Genomic DNA, 19001 nt, shown 5'->3' with positions numbered 1-19001 from the left:
GGACTTGGGAAACCTCAAGGCCCACTGACAGTGAGTGACACACTTCCTCCAACAAGGCCACACCCACTCTAACAAGACCACACCCCCTAATCTTTTCAAACAGTGCTACTCCTTAAACACTGAAATACGTGAGCCTAGGGGCTAATCTTATTCAACCCCCACCCCCCACCCCGTGGCTTAGATGATAACTTTCCTGTTATATTTGACCACATCTTCCAACCATGGATGGAAGTAAATGTGGAATGCAGCCAGAGAGACAGCAATGGGCACACTTGTCACTTAGACTGCCACTGACAGGGAGGAACCAGAAGAAGTGCTAAGGGTTTTAATATCGAATGCAGAAGGCCAGGCGCGGTGGCTGGAATGGTTCATGTTAGGTGTCTGTCTGACCGGATCTAGCGTCACCTACAGGCCTCTGCGCATGCCTGTGGGAAATCATCTCGATTATGCGAACACGTGAAGAAGACCTTTGCTAACTGAGGGCTTGTTCTGGGGGTAGGGAGGGGACACTTCTCTTCTAGAAGAAACCATCTAAACACAGACACTCCTGAGGGAGGGTGGAACTGCCCTCATCCAAGAGGGAGGGCAGGATTTTATTTAGTACTGTTGGAGGCCAGGGGCTGGAGTCAAGGTAGAAGGACAGGAGCCCCTCCCCTCCCCAAGCTGAGCGGCTGCCTTGGAGCTAGGCAGAAGTCTCCGTGCTCTGGTCTGGGCTCTTCAGCTTTCAGCCTTGGTCGTTTTCTCCTCTGGGTCCTCGCTGGGATGCACCAGGAGGACTTGGGCTTTGCCTATGTACTCTAATGGGACAGGAGGGGCCGGGGCAAGAGAGCAGTCAAGGAAGTACCAAGGTCAAGGCCAGCTTTGCTTTCAGTTCAGCTGCAGGGAACCTGAAACGAGCTGGTTCCCCTCTGGGAGCCGGCCCGGCCACTCTCAGGTCCCTTCTCATCTGGATGACAAACACGAGTCAAGCCCCTATGGCATGCCAGCCACTCTGCTGGGTGCTTGGTACCCTGCACAGCCTGACAAGGGAGAGTCACATCGTCCACTGATGGTGACAAGCATTCTCTTCTTCCTGCCAGCTACTACCCCACCCCCACACTCTTTGGTCTAAAGACACTATATCCGCTGCAGGGGCCTCTTTCCTGGGCTCCCTTGTCCCTGCTTGCCATCACCACCACCATTCATGCCTGGCACAGTGACCACAGGGACATACCACATCCTGCTCATAACCTCAGCATGTCCTACACTCTCCAAGGGGCTGACCCTCTTCTGTCTTACCTCGTGTGGCTGCCCTCTACCCACAGAGCCCAGATACCCTGCCCAGCTTGGTCTCCCATCAGTATACCAGGCAGGAGGGAGTTCTACTTGTAGACACTCCCTGGGCATTCCCAAGTGGAAGTGGCTATGCCTCATGACAGGGAGAGCTCCCTGATTCACCTACTGTCCTCCCAGGGGATTCGGTCCTTTGGATACTTCCTCTCTATGTCATCTCTCTAAGCCCTGATGACATAGGAACTTGCCCCAATTCTTCTCTCATGACTCCCCAGAGCCCGACACATAGTAAGTCTTCAATAAGTGTTTGCTGCATGAAGAAGTGAGCCAACTTCCTCCGGCAGGAATCCAGCCAGGGCTGGCTTCAGTGAACCCTTTTGAGGACTCTTACCTGGTTTGTCTGTTTTGGGTAGAGGTGGTGACCTAGTCTTCTTCAGGGATGGACTATAACCAAATACAAAAGACAAGTCTCAGGAGGCTGAGTCTACAGGTGGTCCGATGGGTAGGAGTTGGTGGCTGGCATAGGTATGATAAGCCACCAGCTCTCAGGAGAAAGCAAGACACCCTGCCTGAAGAGCCTGGTGCAGGGCTGTGCTCACACAGATCCAGGCACCTCCCTGCACCTCCTAAGCAAAAGCCAGACAGCTGTCCTTCTGCGTCTGCAGACACCACAGGGAACCAAAGCCCTCTTGGCTGGAGTCATAAGGGACAGCTACTGCTAAGACCTTTCCCATAGCCCCTTGCTCTTCAAGCTGGTTCTGGACAAACGGCTAATGTTCTTCTACCTTGTGTGAGCTGTAAGCTACTGTAGCCCCACCCCCTCCTCACATCATTTTCTCTGTAACTCTGGCAGAAGGTTTAAGAGAGAGGGTGAAGAGGCCAACTTGGGGTTTCTCATCCAATCACAGTAGAGCTTGCGCTCTTTGCTGCCCTCTCTCCAGTTGGCTTTGTTACAATGTTGCAACATTAAGGAACTGAACCCAGGGCCTGTAAAACTGTCTCCAAATGAACCCCAGCCCTTGTCCGGTCCTCTGTAGCTCAGTTGATAGGATGCTTGCCCAGCATGTGCTGAGCCCCCTGAAGGTTCCATCCTAGCACTGTTCAAACAGAATATGGTGGTGCTCACCTGCAATCCCAGCACTCAGGAGGTGGAGGCAGGAGGAGCAAGAGTTCAAGGTCATCTTCAGATACAAAGCAGGTCTGAGGCCAGCCTGGTCCACAAAACTACCCACCAAAATATGCCTCCCCCAAACCTAAGACACTATCTCAGCGGAGCCCTAGCTCAGCAAATGTTACTCCCTGCAGCTCGTCCTTTCCTGACCTGCAGGCCTGTGTTCCTCCTATCTCCTGAGATGACCCCCCCCCCCTGTTTTCAGTCCTCATTGTTTGGCTAGGGAGATAGCTAAGTGCACAGAGCACTTGCTGCGCAAATGTGTGAGGACCAAAAGTCCAGCACCCACAAGGATGTTCTCATCCTGCTCCCTGAGGTGGGATCTCTCGACTGCATCCAGCTCACACTGATACATCCAGTCTAGCTAACCAGCTTTCTTCAAGGATCCACCTTCCTTTCCCCATCTACAGTGCTGGGATTATGGGTGGGTCAGTAAACCAGAGACTATGGCGGCCGGTGCGGTGGATATGGGGGTGTGGTTCTGGGAATAGAAGGGCAGGTGAGGGGCCGGAGCCCACCTGTAGGCTGCCTCTTGTGTCTCTTGAGGCTCTTGAAGCTCTTGGAGATGGTTCCAGAGCTTCTCTGCTGGGATGGAGGAAAGGGGCTGGGGGATAAGCTGAGCCACGGCAGTTTGCAGAAGCCCCAGAGCTAAATCTTTTTCTGAAAAAGCAGCACAGAGTAGTATGCTCAGTCCCACCTCTTTCCTGTGTCATCCAGCACCCCCTCCCTGAGTGAAGGACAGCTTTCTCTAATCCTGCGACATTCCTCAAAGGTCACCCCTACCCCCTCCACACCCCCACCCTTACTCCTCTCCAAACTCCCCCCCCCCCCCCCCCCGCTTCCATGGAAGGTCCCCACAGTGCTTGTAGCTATATGAATAGAGCTCTTTAGCCCTTCAGTACCCTCTCCAGCCCTGAAAGCCCGCAGGCACTTTGGTTTGGGCCCTTTCTGCCCCCTCCCCCTCCTCCTCTGCCCCCTCTCCCCACCACATTTGAAAATCTGGGATTTTACACCCCTCCCCTCCGACTCCCTCCTCCCATGAGAGTGAGCTTCAGCTCCTCTCCCCATCCTGCCCCAAAGCAGATGTGGACTCATGGGTCTTGGGTACAAGCCTGTGTGTTCCTCTGTTGGCACCCGTGTGTATGTATAGGCTTTCTACAGCAGCCAGGAGGGGCTGATTGGTTTTTTTTTTCATCCCAGACACCTATGGTCCCCTCCAAGAAACAGAGCCACAGAAATCCTCCTGAGGGTGGGGCCTGGGGGGGGGTGACACTGGGAAGCCTTTGGGATACTTTGAACTCCCAAAAGAAAAGAAAGGCAGCTCTGGAGTAGAAGCTGGATAGCTGGGTGGTATCTGCCCTGCGAATCAGGAACAAGATCAAGATCTTGACAAACCATACATACCTCCCCCCATACACACACACACACACACAGAGAGAGAGAGAGAGAGAGAGAGAGAGAGAGAGAGAGAGAGAGAGAGAGAGGGAGGGAGGGAGGGAGAGAGAGAGAGAGAGGGAGAGAGAGAGAGAGAGAGAGAGAGAGAGAGCCACATCCTGGGGTCCTCACCTTTTGATGGAGCATAAAGCAGCCAGAACTGAATAGCCCTTAGAGAATCTGTTTGTAGAATTTGACAAAGGAGCTCCAAAATCTGCGTATGAGAGGCCAGGCCATGGTCAGTGGGGGCCCACACAAGTGCAAGCAATGTGCTGGGAAACAGCAGGATCCTCCCCTTAGCATGGGGTCAGTCCCTGGGCGTGGCAAACTGGTTCCCCTAAAGGTTCCTCCATGGAACCCTAGCACTTTGAGGGGGAATTTTTCTCACAATCATCCTGGGGGTGGGGGTGGATAGAACACTTAATCTCCCTGCTAGGCAGGTAAAGAACGTGAGGCTGTGGGAAAGGAAGCCATCCAGTGGGAACCTTAGAACAGAATCAAGCCTCAGCTATTGGATAGGTACACCCCTCAGTACCATAGTCTCCATTGGGCTGGTTGGAACCTAGGGCCCCACACTGGGACAGCAAAATCAGAGCTGGCCAGTCACCTCCTCAGAGACGCACGGAGTCCTGCACGCTGGGATGTTTTGGGTGGTGACTTGGGGTACCCCAAGAGCCTCCCCACCCTGGAGCTCCAGGAATCTGGAAATGTTTGCCAGGAGGTGGGGGAGTCGCTGTAGGCAGCCTGCTGGCCAGAGTGGGTGGCTTCTGCCAAATGCCTAGTGAGGGGCTCCATCCAGTGAAGCAGCCGGGAACCTTGGTCCCTAGCTGCTTTGTCAAAGGACTTTTCTGTGGCCTCCGGTCAAGTAGCGGCAGGGTATGCTCCATCTGTTTCCCGGATGTGCTCCGGGGGCTTCCTAAGCCAGGTTGCCGGCGGTGTCTGTGGCTACGGAGGGGTGGAAGGAGTACCGGAGGTAGGAGGCAGCCCTCTAGGAGTCCTAGGAAAGTGGGGTTTCCTTAGCATTTTCCAGTTGGCCTTCCCAAGGACTTGGGGAATTCTACTAGACCCTGGCAAGTCCATAATCCTTGGTGGATAGGAACTGGGTGGGGGGGCTTCTGCTTCAGGCCGGTACCTGCTAGATGCCCACCCTAGTCTCCCAGATCCCCCTTGCAGTGGTGACCCACCCTGAACTGCCCTTTGGCCCTTCCCAGTTCTCCCCATCCTCCTTACCTGCCTTGGGCCCCCTCCCCACGGGACCTGAGAACTTAACTCCAGGTGCGGTGAGGCCGCCCTATGGTGGAGAAAGTACCAATTCTAGCCCGGCTATACTTAGACACCCTTTTGGGACCTGAGCCACAGATTACTACCCAACAGAGCCCCAGACTTCCTCATCTGTTGAATGGAGGAGATCCTGAGATCTGCCTGATCCTAGCCATGCCGCTGGGCCCCAAAACACTGCCTTTAAGAGGGAGGTGGTGACTCTCTGGCTCCAGAGAACACCCTGGAGTTTTCACCGAGATCACTGGGATCGCCAGTACCCTAGTCCACTGTCACACAGTGGGGCTCAGTGCCCTAGTCCACTGTCACACAGTAGGGGCTCATTTCAAGCCTTGATGAGAGAAAAGGAACAAGAGAAGGCCCAGGCCAGGTTAGCCTTGCAGGCTGTGGATTGAGAATGCACCAGGCAGGCCCTTCCCTCCTAGCCTCTCAGTGTCTGTGTGGATTTCTCAAGAACAGTGGATGTTGATACTGGAAGAGTTCTTCAGTTGTAATACAGTGGTGGCATATGCATGGTCCCAATTTGGCCAATGACCCATGAGAGGGGACTTACGTAGAGGGGGTCAGGATGACAACAGGTTTGTCTAGAGGTAGAGGGGTTCAGAGCCCAGGAAGCTGACTCCTGGGACAGGGTCTTTCTGGTCTTAACAGTCGTGGGAGGCTTCTCAGACAGGGTGCTGGCTCGGAAGGCCTGGGAACCTGGAGACCGAGACCACTGCAGTCCCTGCCTCCAGAGTTGGGCTTACCAGCAGCTCCTGGTCCTGCAGAATGGAGGCTTGGACTCCTCCATCTTTGCTAGAAGGGTGGACCCGCTGGCCCTGGCGGTTGCGACGGGTGAGGGCTTGGCTGGAAGCAGGGATAAGCCTACCGGTCTCAGCTGAGTATTTGGCCCCCTGCTCTCTCGGAGGAGGTTCCCTCAGAGGTGGCTCTTCCTTCTGCTGGAACGAACAAAAGTGACCAGAGACTCTAGGAGCCGGTGAGGACAGGAGAAGGCATGTAGGGTACATGGGACTGTGCTACCAGACAGCACGAGGATGGTCAGTTTGAATGAGTGCAAACTCCTGGAATTCTCAGAATTGAGACCCCGCAAGAGTGGAGCCATTCCCTACCTGCCTCTACCTGCAGGTAACCTTGACATCCCACTGAGGACCATGGGCACTGGGTAGCAGAAACATCTGGAGTTCTGCTCCAGATTAATGAGGTATCTAGATAGCCCTTGAGTGTTCAGCCAATGAACATCCCTTCCTGGGCATTCCTTCCTGCAAAAGGTTCACCTTGAATAAAGTGTATGCACTCACATCCGCCATCCAATAAGCCAGTATGAACAAGGAAGGATCGTCCCTTCATTAAGGATGGTGGAGGAAGGCCTTCTTACAGAGCCATGCCTAAGAATGCTGGAGAAAGGCCTTCTTTCTTCCAGCCCCTCTGGGGCTCAGGCTCTACTTCCCCTCTCTCCTGGCAAAATTAAACCTCTTCTCCTCCTCCTCCCTCCTCCCTCCTCCTCCTCCCTCCTCCTCCTCCTCCCTCCTCCTCCTCCTCCCTCCTCCTCCTCCTCCCTCCTCCCTCCTCCTCCTTCCTGTTTCTGACTCCCAGTGGTACACCCCAAACCACAATGTTCTCCCAGATCCTGCTGTTTGGGGAAGAACATGGACTGTGGACACCTCCACAACTACCTTTCTGCCTCCCAACCGCCAGCTGTCCACCCCCCACTCTCCCACCCTGATTCTTGGCTTGCGGCCCCTCTGTGTGAGGTCTGCTCACAGTTTAGCACCCTTTCTTCTCCATCTGCTTAATGGGATTTATGGGATTTCCCCCCTGCAATAAGGTCTCACACTGGCCTGGACCTTGTTCATGTCTGTCTCCCCAGAGCAAAGACTATAAGCATGCACTGTTATGCTAAGCCTTTTTTGTTTTTTTAAGATTTGTTTAAGAGTGTGTGTGTGTGTGTGTGTGTGTGTGTTTGTTTAGGGTGGGGTTTCTCTACATGTATGGATGTGCACCACATGTGTGCAGTGTCTTTTGTTTATCCCCTGGAACTGGAATCATGAATGCTTGTGAACCATCATGTGGATGCTTGGAACTGAACCTGGGTCCTCTGTAAGTGCTCTTAGCCACTGAGCCATCTCTCGGGCCCTCCAACCTGAGGGGCTTTTTAAAAAAGGGGGGTGGTGTCGAAGATTGAACTCGGGTTCTCATAATTATGAGTGTATATTTTATTTTATTTTATTTTACTTTACTTTACTTTACTTTACTTTACTTTACTTTACTTTACTTTACTTTACTTTACTTTATTTTGAGACAGGGTCTCTCTACATAGGCCTGGCTGTGTTAGAACTCACTGTGTAGACCAGGCTGTCCTCAAACTCACAAACTCAGAGATTTTCTTGCCTCTGCCCTCCAAGGGATAAATGCATGTTCTACTCTGCCTATAAGTTTAGTGATGTACATATACATATATATTTTGGCAAGTGCTTTCTGAATGAGCTGTGTTCCCAGCCCTTGGCATTCTTTGTCTGCCCCAGGAAGCCTCTGGGTGCAAGACAGGCATAGAGTTTCCTGCCCTTGAAATTCTAGCTACAGAGATTACGGTCTCTCACCACCCGTTTTGCTTTGTTTTGTTTTGTTTGGTTTGGTTTGGTTTGTTTCGAGACAGGGTTTCTCTGCGTAGCCCTGGCTGTCCTGGAACTCACTCTGTAGCCCAGGCTGGCCTCGAGCTCAGAAATCTGACTGCCTCTGCCTCTCAAGTGCTGGGATTAAAGGCGTGGGCCACCACTGCTTGGCTCCGATCCATGTTTTTTTTTTCCTTTGTTTTGCTTTTATTTGCTTTGAGACAAAGCCTCAGTAAGCAGCACTGTCAGGCCTGGAACTTTACTATGGAAAGCAGGTTAGCCTTAAACTTGCAGTAATCCTCCTGCCTCTGTCTCCCTGGTGCTGAGATGATCGATGTGCATCGCCACGCCCATTTTCCTCCACACTTTAAAGCAAACAAGACCCCTGGACACTCAGCTGCACTACCCTGAGCACCATAATAAGTTAGCTGCAAGCAGGGACAAGAAGCCATGTCCCCACCTGTACACACAGGTTGCCCAAAACGCACTCCATTAAAAAGGGCCAAGTCTGACCCTTAGCATTTTGTCCTGGTGTAGGACCCTTGAGGTCATCTCCGTTCTGTCTGAAAGCCTCTAGTGACTCTCCACTCCTTGTGAGACTGGATGCTAACCTGTGTGGGAAGTTAAGATCTTCTTGCTCCCTACATTCAAAGTCAATTTTCCCCCCAACCCCTGTCACCTCTCGTCTCTCAATACCCACGTCTACCCTGTGTCCAGGCTCTGTTCTCTAAAGATGTCCTGAGATGTGCAGGGTGGAGAATGATTGGGGTGGGGGGAAAGTTGTCTCTGCTCAGAAGTCTTCCCCATATAAGCATCCATGCAGGACCCTAGAGCAGTGGTTCTCAACCCATTGGGGAGTCAAATGACCCTTTCACAGGGGTCTCCTAAAGCCATCCTGCATGTCAGATATTTACATTACGATTCATAACAGTGACGAAATTGCAGTTATGAAGTAGTAATGAAAATAATTTTATTTCGGGGGCAGGGGTTACTGCAGTGTGAGAAACTGTATTCAAGGGTCAAGGCATTAGACAGGTTGGGAACAGTTGCTTTAGAGGGTGTTTCTGGGAACCCTTCTTGGATTTCTCTGCTAGGTGTGATTTTGTGTTTCTTTGATTTTCGCTGTCACCTTCGAGGTTATGAGGGTCCTTCCCCTCCCGTGCCAGCAGCTGAGCATTGGGGAGACTTAAGAAGGCCTTTTTTTTCTAGGCTCCATTCTTTGTGCAACACCAACCTCATCGGGCTTTGGCTGGATTTCCTTAGTGAAGACAGTCACTCGGGAAGCCAGGTCCTTCAGTTTCTTCCTCCAGGTGTCTGAGAGGACAGGAAAGATGGGGGTGGGGGGCGGTAGGTGTTGTTTGTCCTCCCTGTGTCTTCAGGACTGGGATGGAGGGGAAAGGTTCTAAGTGGAAGTGGTCCCTCACTTTGCCATCCTTTCTGTTCTGTAGTGAGAAGGCTTAGAAACTGCCATGGGTCGGGGTTTGCTAATGTTGGCAGTCTTCCCTGAGTCCTCTCCAGGGGACGCTGGAGGACGCTTAGGCTACTGTGTCTAAATACAAGCAGTTTGATCTGGCTTCTCTTCTCTTTGGGATGCCTGGAGCCAACACAGAGATTTAGGAAAGATGCCACGCCTGTTGTTAAGACACCGAATGACTCCCAAGACAGGTATAGTGTTTGTTCTGCAGGCAGTTCTTCAAACTCCTCTGCTCTGCACTGGCTGCAACCCTGTTCAACAGGATCTCTACCACACCCTACCCACCTGTCTCTCCCACACCCTTGGAACAGAAGAGGCCTCCAAAGTCCCTCCAACATCACAGGTGGAGGTCCCAATAAACCACTGCCTGAGAGTACCTGTCACTAAATATTACATGACACTAAATGTAACTAGATATAAAGTGTCACTCTTGTGTCTAGCTCCACATGACTATGGCCCAAATCAGCTTAACTACTGCTCATCACTATTCCTTAAATCCAAACAGGTGCACTATTTGAGGGTAACAGGAAATGAGGGAAAAGGGGGGGGGACCCTGGTAGAAGGACGATGGCCCTTTCCTTCTCTGCCCAACCACACACTTTGGGAAAAGTATGAGCCCCAGCTAGAAGGGTGTGGCCAAAGTACTCACCAGAAGTAGAAAGCTGGGGGTTCCGATTGGACTGTGGATCCCCAATGGGGACAGAGATGGTGGGCATCCCCATCAGACAGCGGGATAAGAATGTGGGCTGAGTCAAGGCCGACAGAGAGAACTCGTCCCTGACCACGCAGACAGGCTTCCCAGCGATATCTGCAGAGGGAGTGAGATCCATGGGCTGGACCCCAGGAGCTTGAAGGAGCTGGAAAGAGGTGGTGAGGGGCAGGGAGTGCTCCAGGTCCTCTCTTCCTGTAACTAGAAACTCATAGCGTTAGAGCCGACAACTAGACCAGCAACCGCCTTACTCATGGGTATATGGACAAGAAGGGCCTGCTCAGGGTCACCAGTGAGTTTGGCACACAGAGGCAAGACAGTCAAGCCTTCATGGGACCTCCTTCTGAGGTCCTTCTGGCTTTCTGTGACAGGTCAGTGAGTTGTAGGTAGCTTACAACGAAGACAGAGGGGCTGGGAAGACAGTTGGTAAGTGCTTGCCTTGAAAGCAAGAGAACTTTTGTCCAATGGTTAGACCCGTGACTTTTGAAAAGGGCTGGGGAAGTTGGTTTCGAGAGTAAAATCACTTGACATGCAAATGTGACGGTCTAAGTTTGGATCCCCAGGACCTATATAAAAGCCAGAGTTGTACCGTGGGCATTCATAATCTAGTGTTGATTCGGGGAAGAGAGAAAATATCCATGAAGCTTGCTCGCCATCTAGCCTAGCATATATGGTGGAAAACCGAAGATACTCTGTATAAAACAAGGTGGAAGGCAAAGACTGACCACTGAGGCTGACCTCTGACCTCCACAGGCATACCTGGTCACAGGTTCACCCACATTCATAAAGGTGAATGTGCACACACACACGCATACACACAGAAAGCCAAGCAGGGAGGTCTATGCTTATAATCCTAGAGCTGGGGAGGTGGAGGCAGGAGGATTGCTAGCGCTCAGAGAACCAGCCATCCTAGCTTAATGGGGATGGTGCCTTGGGGGACAACAACTATGGTTGTTGTCTGGCCTCTACCTGCACACACATGAACACGCATGTGTATACACACACACACACACACACACACACACACACACATACACATACACACACACACACACACACACACACGTGTAGGGTGGAGGTGGGAGGATGAGGACAATAGAAAAGGAACTAGAATTTCTGTTACCAGCCTATATAGGGTGGAGGAGAATCTGCATATAAGGATCCTTCTTGCCCAGAGTCTGAACAATCACATTATCACCAAATCCGGAAGCAAAGACCAGTCACAGCTAGGCCTTTGGCGCTTTGGCCTCCGGAGCCTCAGTCTCCTGGCTTCTCATGGCTTCTCGGCCTCTCCTCATCTTCTCTATTGCATCCTAATTTTCTCAACCTCCGAATCCAAAGCTCTGCTCTCATGTGTCCTCACGATGCACTATTCCTTCCCAAAGGGCTCTCTTAGTGGTCTCTCCCCAACCTGCTCAGCTTCCTCCATCAGTGGCTCCTCCCCACCTCTCTCTCCTCCCTGACTGGTCCTTGATGGCTTCTGGGTACTGGCTACTCTGGTTCATTATTGCCCAAGCTGACCAATAAGGAATGACGTCGATGCCTCTCTGCCCTGTGTACTTTGCCTGCAGTCAACTGTCCAATCCTAGAGGCTTTCTCTTCTGTACCTCTAGACTAGAGCTATGGAATCTTCCACTGCTTTATGGTTTAGCTTCTATCAGGGCCAGTGTGACCTTGTTCAAATATCTCTCATGGTCACTTCTGGGTTGTCACCCGCCCAGTTATGTTTTATAAAAAAGATAGGGAAGGCAGGGATATGTTTGCTGGAGGCACGGTATGGTGTGGGGAGAGGGGGCATCTCTGCGGGCCCATACTGCTAAGGCATCCCTTCCCCCTCCTGAGGTACCAGCCATACAATGGTATAGTATAGTGTATATTATTCAGGGCATGGGGAGGAGAGAGAGAGAGACAGACAGACAGAGAGACAGAGAGAGAGACAGAGAAGAAGAAGAAGAAGAAGAAGAAGAAGAAGAAGAAGAAGAAGAAGAAGAAGAAGAAGAGGAGGAGGAGGAGGAGGAGGAGGAGGAGGAGGAGGAGGAGGAGGAGAGGAGGAGGAGGAGGAGGAGGAGGAGGAGGAGGAGGAGGAGGAGGAGGAAGAGGAAGAGGAGAGCAGAGGAGAGCAGAGGAGAGCAGAGGAGAGCAGAGGAGAGGAGAGCAGAGGAGAGCAGAGCAGAGCAGAGCAGAGCAGAGCAGAGCAGAGCAGAGCAGAGCAGAGCAGAGCAGAGCAGAGAAGAGAAGAGAAGAGAAGAGAAGAGAAGAGAAGAGAAGAGAAGAGAAGAGAAGAGAAGAGAAGAGAAGAGAAGAGAAATAGAGGCCGGGCATGAGCAAGAGAGAACAAGAACAAGAAGGCAAGAGAGAGAGGAGGGGGCAAGTAGCCCCCTTCTATAGTGAGTCAGGCACACCTGGCTGTTGCCAAGTAACTATGGGGTGGAGCCTAGATTAAATGCCAACACCAGTGATCCCACTTGATTCAGTGAAGTGATTATATCATCATCATCATCATCACTTTTTGAAAACTCTCACTAGGTAGCACAGGCTAGGCAGGACCTCTTATGTAGACCAGGGTGGCCTTACACGTGTGGTGATTCTTCTGCCTCTGCATTCCAAATGCTAGGGTTATAGCAGTATACACCTTGTCAGGCTGACGTGACTTAAGCTAGTACCAGTGGCCTCTGGATCCACCTGATCCAGCCTCTCTGAATCCAGCTTTTCTCCTCCACTTAGTACTCTGCTCCAGACACGGAGGTGCTCTCCTGCTGTACCTCCAACAGAGCCAGGGCTTTTGTGTCCTTCTGCAGGACATTCTTGTGCTTGGTTGATTTACGCCCATGGTTCTCACTCTTTCTATAGTTTTTCTTAATATCATGTAATTTTCTGGGACTCTTGTGACAACTAAAAAAAAAGGGCCATTTCCCCTCTTGAGGCATCTACTCTGCCTCATCCCTCCCAGCTGGATGTCAGCAGTGACAGTAGTTTGTTTCTGCCTGTTGTCATATCCTTGGAGTCCAGACAAGAGCCCTCCTGGAGCTCACAGTGCTGCGTATGGACGGGTGGGTAGACTGATGGCCCAAAGGACCAGGCAGCATAGGTCAGAAGTCAACGTTGTTCTAGGGTGAGCCACCCATCCCTTCTTTTTCTGACTCGGAGGGAAATTTTGTAGGGGAGCTTTGATATGCCCTTATAGGCTGCACTTTCCTTTAGCCCCCCAACCCCACCCCCGCTCCCCCCAGATCAGTCTCGGCTTGGCTACTGGGCAGCCTTGGGTCCCTCTATCAGACTCTACACCCTCTAGGGAAACGTGAATACATGCTCTATAGCAGATCTCATGATCAATCAGCGATCGACCTGCCCCGATCCCCCCACCCGCCTCCTTACAGGCCCCTGTGGCCAGATCTTGCGCCCTCTGCCGATCGACCGCCGCCTCTACAGGCCCCTGTGGCCAGATCCTGCACCCTCCGCGGCCGTACCTTGGATATGAGTCACTCGCTGTGGTTGGGGGTGGTGCCTCGAGAAGAAGGAATGGTGGCTTAGGCGTCCAAAGCGGTAGGCACTGGGTGTTGGTTGTGATGTTTGGGGCTTTGTGGTCTTCAGCTCCTCATGGATCAGCTCGAAATCCACAATGCCTGGGACCACAGTCTCTTTCTGGAGCCCAACATCCCCGTGGCTCCTTGGAAGGTTCTCCGGCTTCGTCTCTGGCTGGGGCTCTGCCTTTGGACTGAAGCAGGGATAGTTAAAGAGAGGCCCGTGGTGTTTCCTCTGGCTCACCAGGCCTGGGGACTCAAGTGCCTATCATGAAGCCCAGCCCCAGAGGCTGAGGTCTGCCTTCATGGCATCCCCACCCTATGAACCTCCCTCCCCCAATCTTGGTTCCCCCAGAATCCTTTCCCAGTGATGCCATCTGGTCCCAGTGAGCCTCTGTCTTCCTAAGATGCCGTGGTGGGAAGCTGGGGCCCATCTGTCAGAGAGCAGATGGAACCTCCCAGGATCCCCGCTTTCTTCCTGAGACCAGATCTAAAACCAGAAAGAGAAGCCTCAGACCCACCTAGTCACCTCATCCCTACGAGGTGCTAAACTCCCCTTATATACATTCCCCAGAAACAGGGGCTGGTTCCAACACAAGTTTCTCCCCAAACCAAAAAAAAAAAAAAAAAAAAAAAAAAAAAAAAAAATTGGCAACCTCAAGAAACCAGCTTCAGGCTGTTACCCTCCCGACTGTGTCCTTATTATCTTAGTTTCAGCACCCAGGGGTCAGAACTAGAGCCAAGACCAGGGTGGTCCTAGTGAGTCCTTTGCCCACGTGGTCCTTCCCGGGAGACGCGAAGCTGACCAAAGGGGAGGGAGCTGGGGGGGGGGGACGGACACGGGACACGAGAAGCGTCCAACTCTTGTCTTCTTGGGTGGGACCGGAGACCAGCTGTCTCAGGTTCCCAGCAAGCCACCCCATGTTTAGTCTCTGTCCCTGAAGGAAGCCGAGGTCTGTCCCTGAAGGAGAGCCTGCACTCTACCACCTGCCTGGTGGCTTTTTTCACTTTCTTCTCTTGCTGGCCCTGGCTGGTGGGAGGTCTCCTGATGGAATGGAGGTGGGCAGGGGATATGCTAAGGAAGGCGTGCCTCCCCTGATTGCTGGGAAGATGTTGCTGGGCAGCCCCCTGTGTAGCCTGTTCCATTCTCCTTCCTTTCAGCTCTAGGCAATCCAGGTCTTAAAGAAAGAAAGCAAACCTCTCTGAAGTGCCAGTAAGAGGCTTCCTCTACTCCCAAATAAAGAGGACGTCTCCAGAAACTCCAGAGCCCTTCTGCTGTATCCCTACCTCCTTCTGTGTTTCAGAGACCTGTGTCAACACAGCTACCGAGGCCCTTGGTAGATGGCTTTCCCTGGAACTTGAACCACCTTTTTCCAAGTTCCTCCAAGGCTATTCTTGTCTTCTATCCTGCCTCCTCTCCCCTTTGGTCTTACATGCTCTCTCCAGCCCGTGTCCATTTAGGGCCTCACCTCACTAGAGGATGCTCAGACAGCTGGTTCACCTCTGTAGTCATATCAGGGTTTGCAATAAGAGATGTAAAGACTAGACTCGGAATGTCCGTGTCTTTGATGGATGGCACAGCTCTGGTGGCCTGGTGGCGGGTGTATAAACTGGAACATGCGATCTGAGAGTGAGAGGGGGACAGTGCCTGGTTAAGTTGGACACCAAATCACCCAGCCATTTCTCTCCCTGACACAAGAGACACTCCTACAGCTGTGTGACATGGGCTGTCTGGGAGAGTAGCACTATTCAGAGGGTCTGAATCAGCCAAAACCCAGTGATTTCACCTATGTCTAACAAAGCTGGGGCTTTGTTCAGACCATCAATGAGATGCAGTGAACCGTAGTGATAGCCACAGCATGGACAAACCATGCAAACATAGTGCTTGGCATGGTTTGGAAGCAACACAGGGGAGCAGTTCTCAACCTGTGAGCTGCACCCCCTTGGAAGGTCAAATGACCTTCTCACAGGAGTCAAATATGAGATAGTTACATTACAATTCATAACAGTATCAAAATTACAGCTATGAAGAAGCAATGAAACAATTTTATGGTGGGGGTCACCACAACATGAGGGACTGTATTAAAGGGTCACCGCATTAGGAAGGTTGAGAAGCAATGGCATAGGGTCTCACTATGTAGCCCTAACTGCCCTGGAACTTGATATGGAGACCAGGCCAACCTTGGTCTCCAACTTACAGACATCTACCTGTGTCTGATCCAGAGTCAGGGGTTAAGGGCAGACCCACCATGCCCAGCTTTGAAAAGCTTTTTAAAAGTAAAAGTTCACAGGACCAGTAAGATGGCTCAACAGGCTGAGGAACTTGCCACCCACACGAGGTAAAGAGAAAATTAACTCCTCCAAGTTGTTCTCTGACCTCTACATGCGCGCGCGCGCACACACACACACACACACACACACACACACACACACTACAAATACACACAAACCCATTCACACACATTCATCCACACATCCACACACTATAAACACACATACCATACACACACACACTCACTCATATACACACATCATACACATACATACACACACATACCCATACACATACATCCATACACACACACCCATCCATACACAATATATTGCCACACATACACACACCACACACCACACACATACATCCATACACATACACAAACACACACAAACTCATTCTCACACATTCATCTACACATACAGACACATCAAAAAACCACACACCATACCCACACACTCATACACACCCATACATACATATACCTAAACTCATACACATCCACCCCCAAACACACACACAAATTCCCAGGCAAACAGAATTATCACAAACATGAGATCAAACAATAAAATAACTAAGGACATTTCCCTAGTGGCATTTTAGGGACAAGGAGGAGAGCACACAGGAGATGAGTTAGTGGTGGTGCTGTGGTCCTTGAGCAGGTGGCTCTTACTCAGCTCAGTGCATTTGTAAGTAAACCAATGAAAAGAAATGGATGAAAGACGACAGATATCAAAGCCAGAATTATGGTTAAATCTACAGGCCCTATGCAAGCGTTGGGGACCTGGTGCAAGTGAGTTCTGAGAAAGGTGCTGGAACCACAGATATGCAAGGCTCTCTGAGATGCCTCGGTGCCACCACCATCAGGTTAGTAGTAGGTGATGGGTTGGCTTCATTTGAGGCTGCACAGTCAAGGGCCAGCATAGTCATCTGGCTCACAGGCTGCTGATCGGTTGTCTAAAAAGAGTGAGCAGGGCTCCCTCTTCAGGAAACTCCATGCATGTATCATTGATGGTAGGGGCTGGGGTTCTTGGATGTTTCATGCTTGAAGACAGGGCATTTGAAAGTCCCTCATCCACCCGCCTACAGGAAAAAGTGCTCTTTAGAATAGAAACTCTCAAACACTCTTGACCATTACAACAGCAAGAAATCCATTTTTCCTTAGGTCTAAATTCGTGTGTGTGTGTGTGTGTGTGTGTGTGTGTGTGTGTGTGTCTGCATGCGTGCATGCCTCCGTGCCTGTATGTGTCTGCAGTGGTCATGGGAGTAGTCTGAAGCAGTATCTACATGTAAGATGTACGAGTATACTTGCATCTTGATTTTTTTTCTTCATGAATGTTAGACATGAGCCATTAAATTCTTCAATAAGATTAAGAATCAACACCCACCTACAAGGGTCAGTAGGACCTAGGAAGAGAGACAGATGAGGTCACTGCAGCCCATCCCTGCCCTCCCCTGCCTCTGATCCTGGGCTCGTTGATAGTCAGTTACAAGAGATCTGAAGGGAGCCACCAATGTAACCACAGGAACCCTCTTATCCCCCCACAATTCCTTTGTTGTCACCTGGAGCCAGATCCCATTTCATTCCCTACCCTCCTGAGAGGGCCCTGAACTCACCAGGAAGATGTCCACTATAGCATATGAGCAAGAAGCCCCTGGTGCCTGACCAAGATGGAGAAGAAGACTAATCAAGGGTAAGGCTTGTCGGAATTGTGGGCAAACCTGTTGCTTTGTGACTATGCTGAGCCCAGTGGTTGCTAGGTTACCCCTTCCCCACAACTCCAGAACATAGCCCAACACCTTTCTCCCCCACCACTGTGGAGTTCATCTTTCCCCTTCCTGGGGAGTTGGGGGTAGGGCAGGCAGACAGCTCACAGAGGACTCTTTCTTATCCCTTGAAATTCCTCCTCTGCTTCTTATCCAAGCACTTCCAGTACGGACCCACACAAGTAGGTTAACTACCCAGTCGAACCAGTCAGAAGGTGAAAATCTGTCCAAGGTCTTGCCAGCTTGCCAGAGGTCGATGCTGCTGTGCATAGTTGAGCCTTTGGGAGCTTTGATTCTTGGGATCAGTCCTGAGGGAGCTATTTATTTCTTAGGTAGAGAAGAGGAACCCAATCATAGGATCTGGTGGGTCCCTGTGGCTTCACTTGAAGGGCTGGCAGGGAGGGAAGGTTAAGGTCTTCAGTTAGCTAAAATGCCTGTGTTGCCAGGGGTATGGAGCGCAAAGCACCTTGTTAAAATCCCATTCTGCCATTTATCCTGTTGTGATTTCAGAGAGTCTACCCAAAGGCTCTGAACTTCATACCTCTAGTCCTATCAGAGTTCCTGCTAACACAGGAATGACATAAATGTTTATAAAACCAAGTTCCTGATCTCATAGGAATAGTGGATGCTTATTTTCTACAATCTCCCCAAGTTTCATCTAAATCTAACCAGTTAGGCACATTATATACAGTTTTCTAGCATATCTGCATTTTTTTTTCCAAAATTTTGCTCAAGAGGTCAGGCTCGGGGTAGGGTATTAATTACTCTTAGGGGCTCAGGTCTGGTAGGGCTGAAATGGGGTCCCCACTTATTGTCCCTTGGAAATCGACTTAACACGCATGAAAGTGCTTACAACACTATGTGGCTTCAAATCTGATCTCTTACCGATTACTGTGTAGGCTGGGGCTGGGGAACGAGTGCTGTCGCCTACTCCGGGCTTGCTCTGAAGAATAAATGGATTGTTGTGAGTAGAGTGCCTAATGATGTGCATGCTGGAGATACTCTAAGAGGGGGGCTGGGGAGATGGCTTCGTCTGCAAAGTGTTTGCCCTGCAAGCGTGAAGGCATGAGTTCAACCTCCAGAACCCTCGTGTCAAAAAAACAAAACAAACAGAAAAGCTGGGTCACAGTGTTGTCACACCTACAGTATCAGCACTGGACAGATTTAGCTGGCTCCCTGACACTCTTGGGTCATTAGCTCAGTGTGCTGGGTAGATCCTCATTTGTTTTATCATTATTTTTAAAAGATTGTTTATTGTATGTAAGTACACTATAGCTGTCTTCAGACACCACCTCTTCTCTCTCCAGCCCTGCTTGCTCCAGCCGAAAGATTCATTTATTTATTATATGTAAGTACACTGTAGCTATCTTTAGACATCCAAGAAGAGGATGTCAGATCTCATTATGGATGGTTGTGAGCCACCATGTGGTTGCTGGGATTTGAACTCAGGACCTTTGGAAGAGCAGTTGGTGCTCTTAACTGCTAAGCCAT

General features: G+C 51.0%; 1 protein-coding gene across 6 annotated transcripts; it reads right to left on the bottom strand.

The window, feature by feature from the left end:
* Positions 1-551: 551 nt before the first annotated feature.
* On the bottom strand, positions 552-17429 carry Tbata (thymus, brain and testes associated). 6 transcript variants are annotated; one of them, NM_001017433.2, is made up of 10 exons: positions 17361-17429; positions 14938-15092; positions 13415-13662; positions 9888-10148; positions 8999-9078; positions 5902-6093; positions 4010-4091; positions 2962-3103; positions 1664-1716; positions 552-797 (listed from the first exon to the last, which is right to left on the bottom strand). In NM_001017433.2, the coding sequence occupies exons 2-10, from the start codon at positions 14979-14981 to the stop codon at positions 718-720; spliced, it is 1182 nt and encodes a 393-aa protein (NP_001017433.1). In that variant the 5' UTR covers positions 14982-15092; positions 17361-17429; the 3' UTR covers positions 552-717. The 6 variants fall into 6 exon arrangements, with proteins under 6 accessions (NP_001017433.1, NP_001017419.1, NP_001017441.2 ...); NM_001017419.2 differs by having other exon boundaries at positions 9888-10046; NM_001017441.2 differs by lacking the exons at positions 552-797; positions 1664-1716; positions 2962-3103; positions 4010-4091; positions 5902-6093 and having other exon boundaries at positions 8713-9078; positions 9888-10046.
* Positions 17430-19001: the final 1572 nt, after the last annotated feature.

This window comes from Mus musculus, chromosome 10 (genome assembly GCF_000001635.26).
Source record: "Mus musculus strain C57BL/6J chromosome 10, GRCm38.p6 C57BL/6J".
NCBI lineage: Eukaryota > Metazoa > Chordata > Mammalia > Rodentia > Muridae > Mus > Mus musculus.
This window is presented reverse-complemented; position numbering and strand designations above follow the sequence as displayed.

Bases quoted from the DNA above. Each gene is read 5' to 3' on its own strand.
- Tbata (NM_001017433.2), bottom strand. From the start codon at position 14,981: ATGACTACAGAGGTGAACCAGCTGTCTGAGCATCCTCTAGTGAG. The intron at 4,092-5,901 runs GTAAGCCCAACT...TCTCATACGCAG, and splicing joins TGCAGGACCAGGAGCTGCTG to ATTTTGGAGCTCCTTTGTCA. The intron at 3,104-4,009 runs GTGAGGACCCCA...CTGCTTTTTCAG, and splicing joins GCTTTATGCTCCATCAAAAG to AAAAAGATTTAGCTCTGGGG.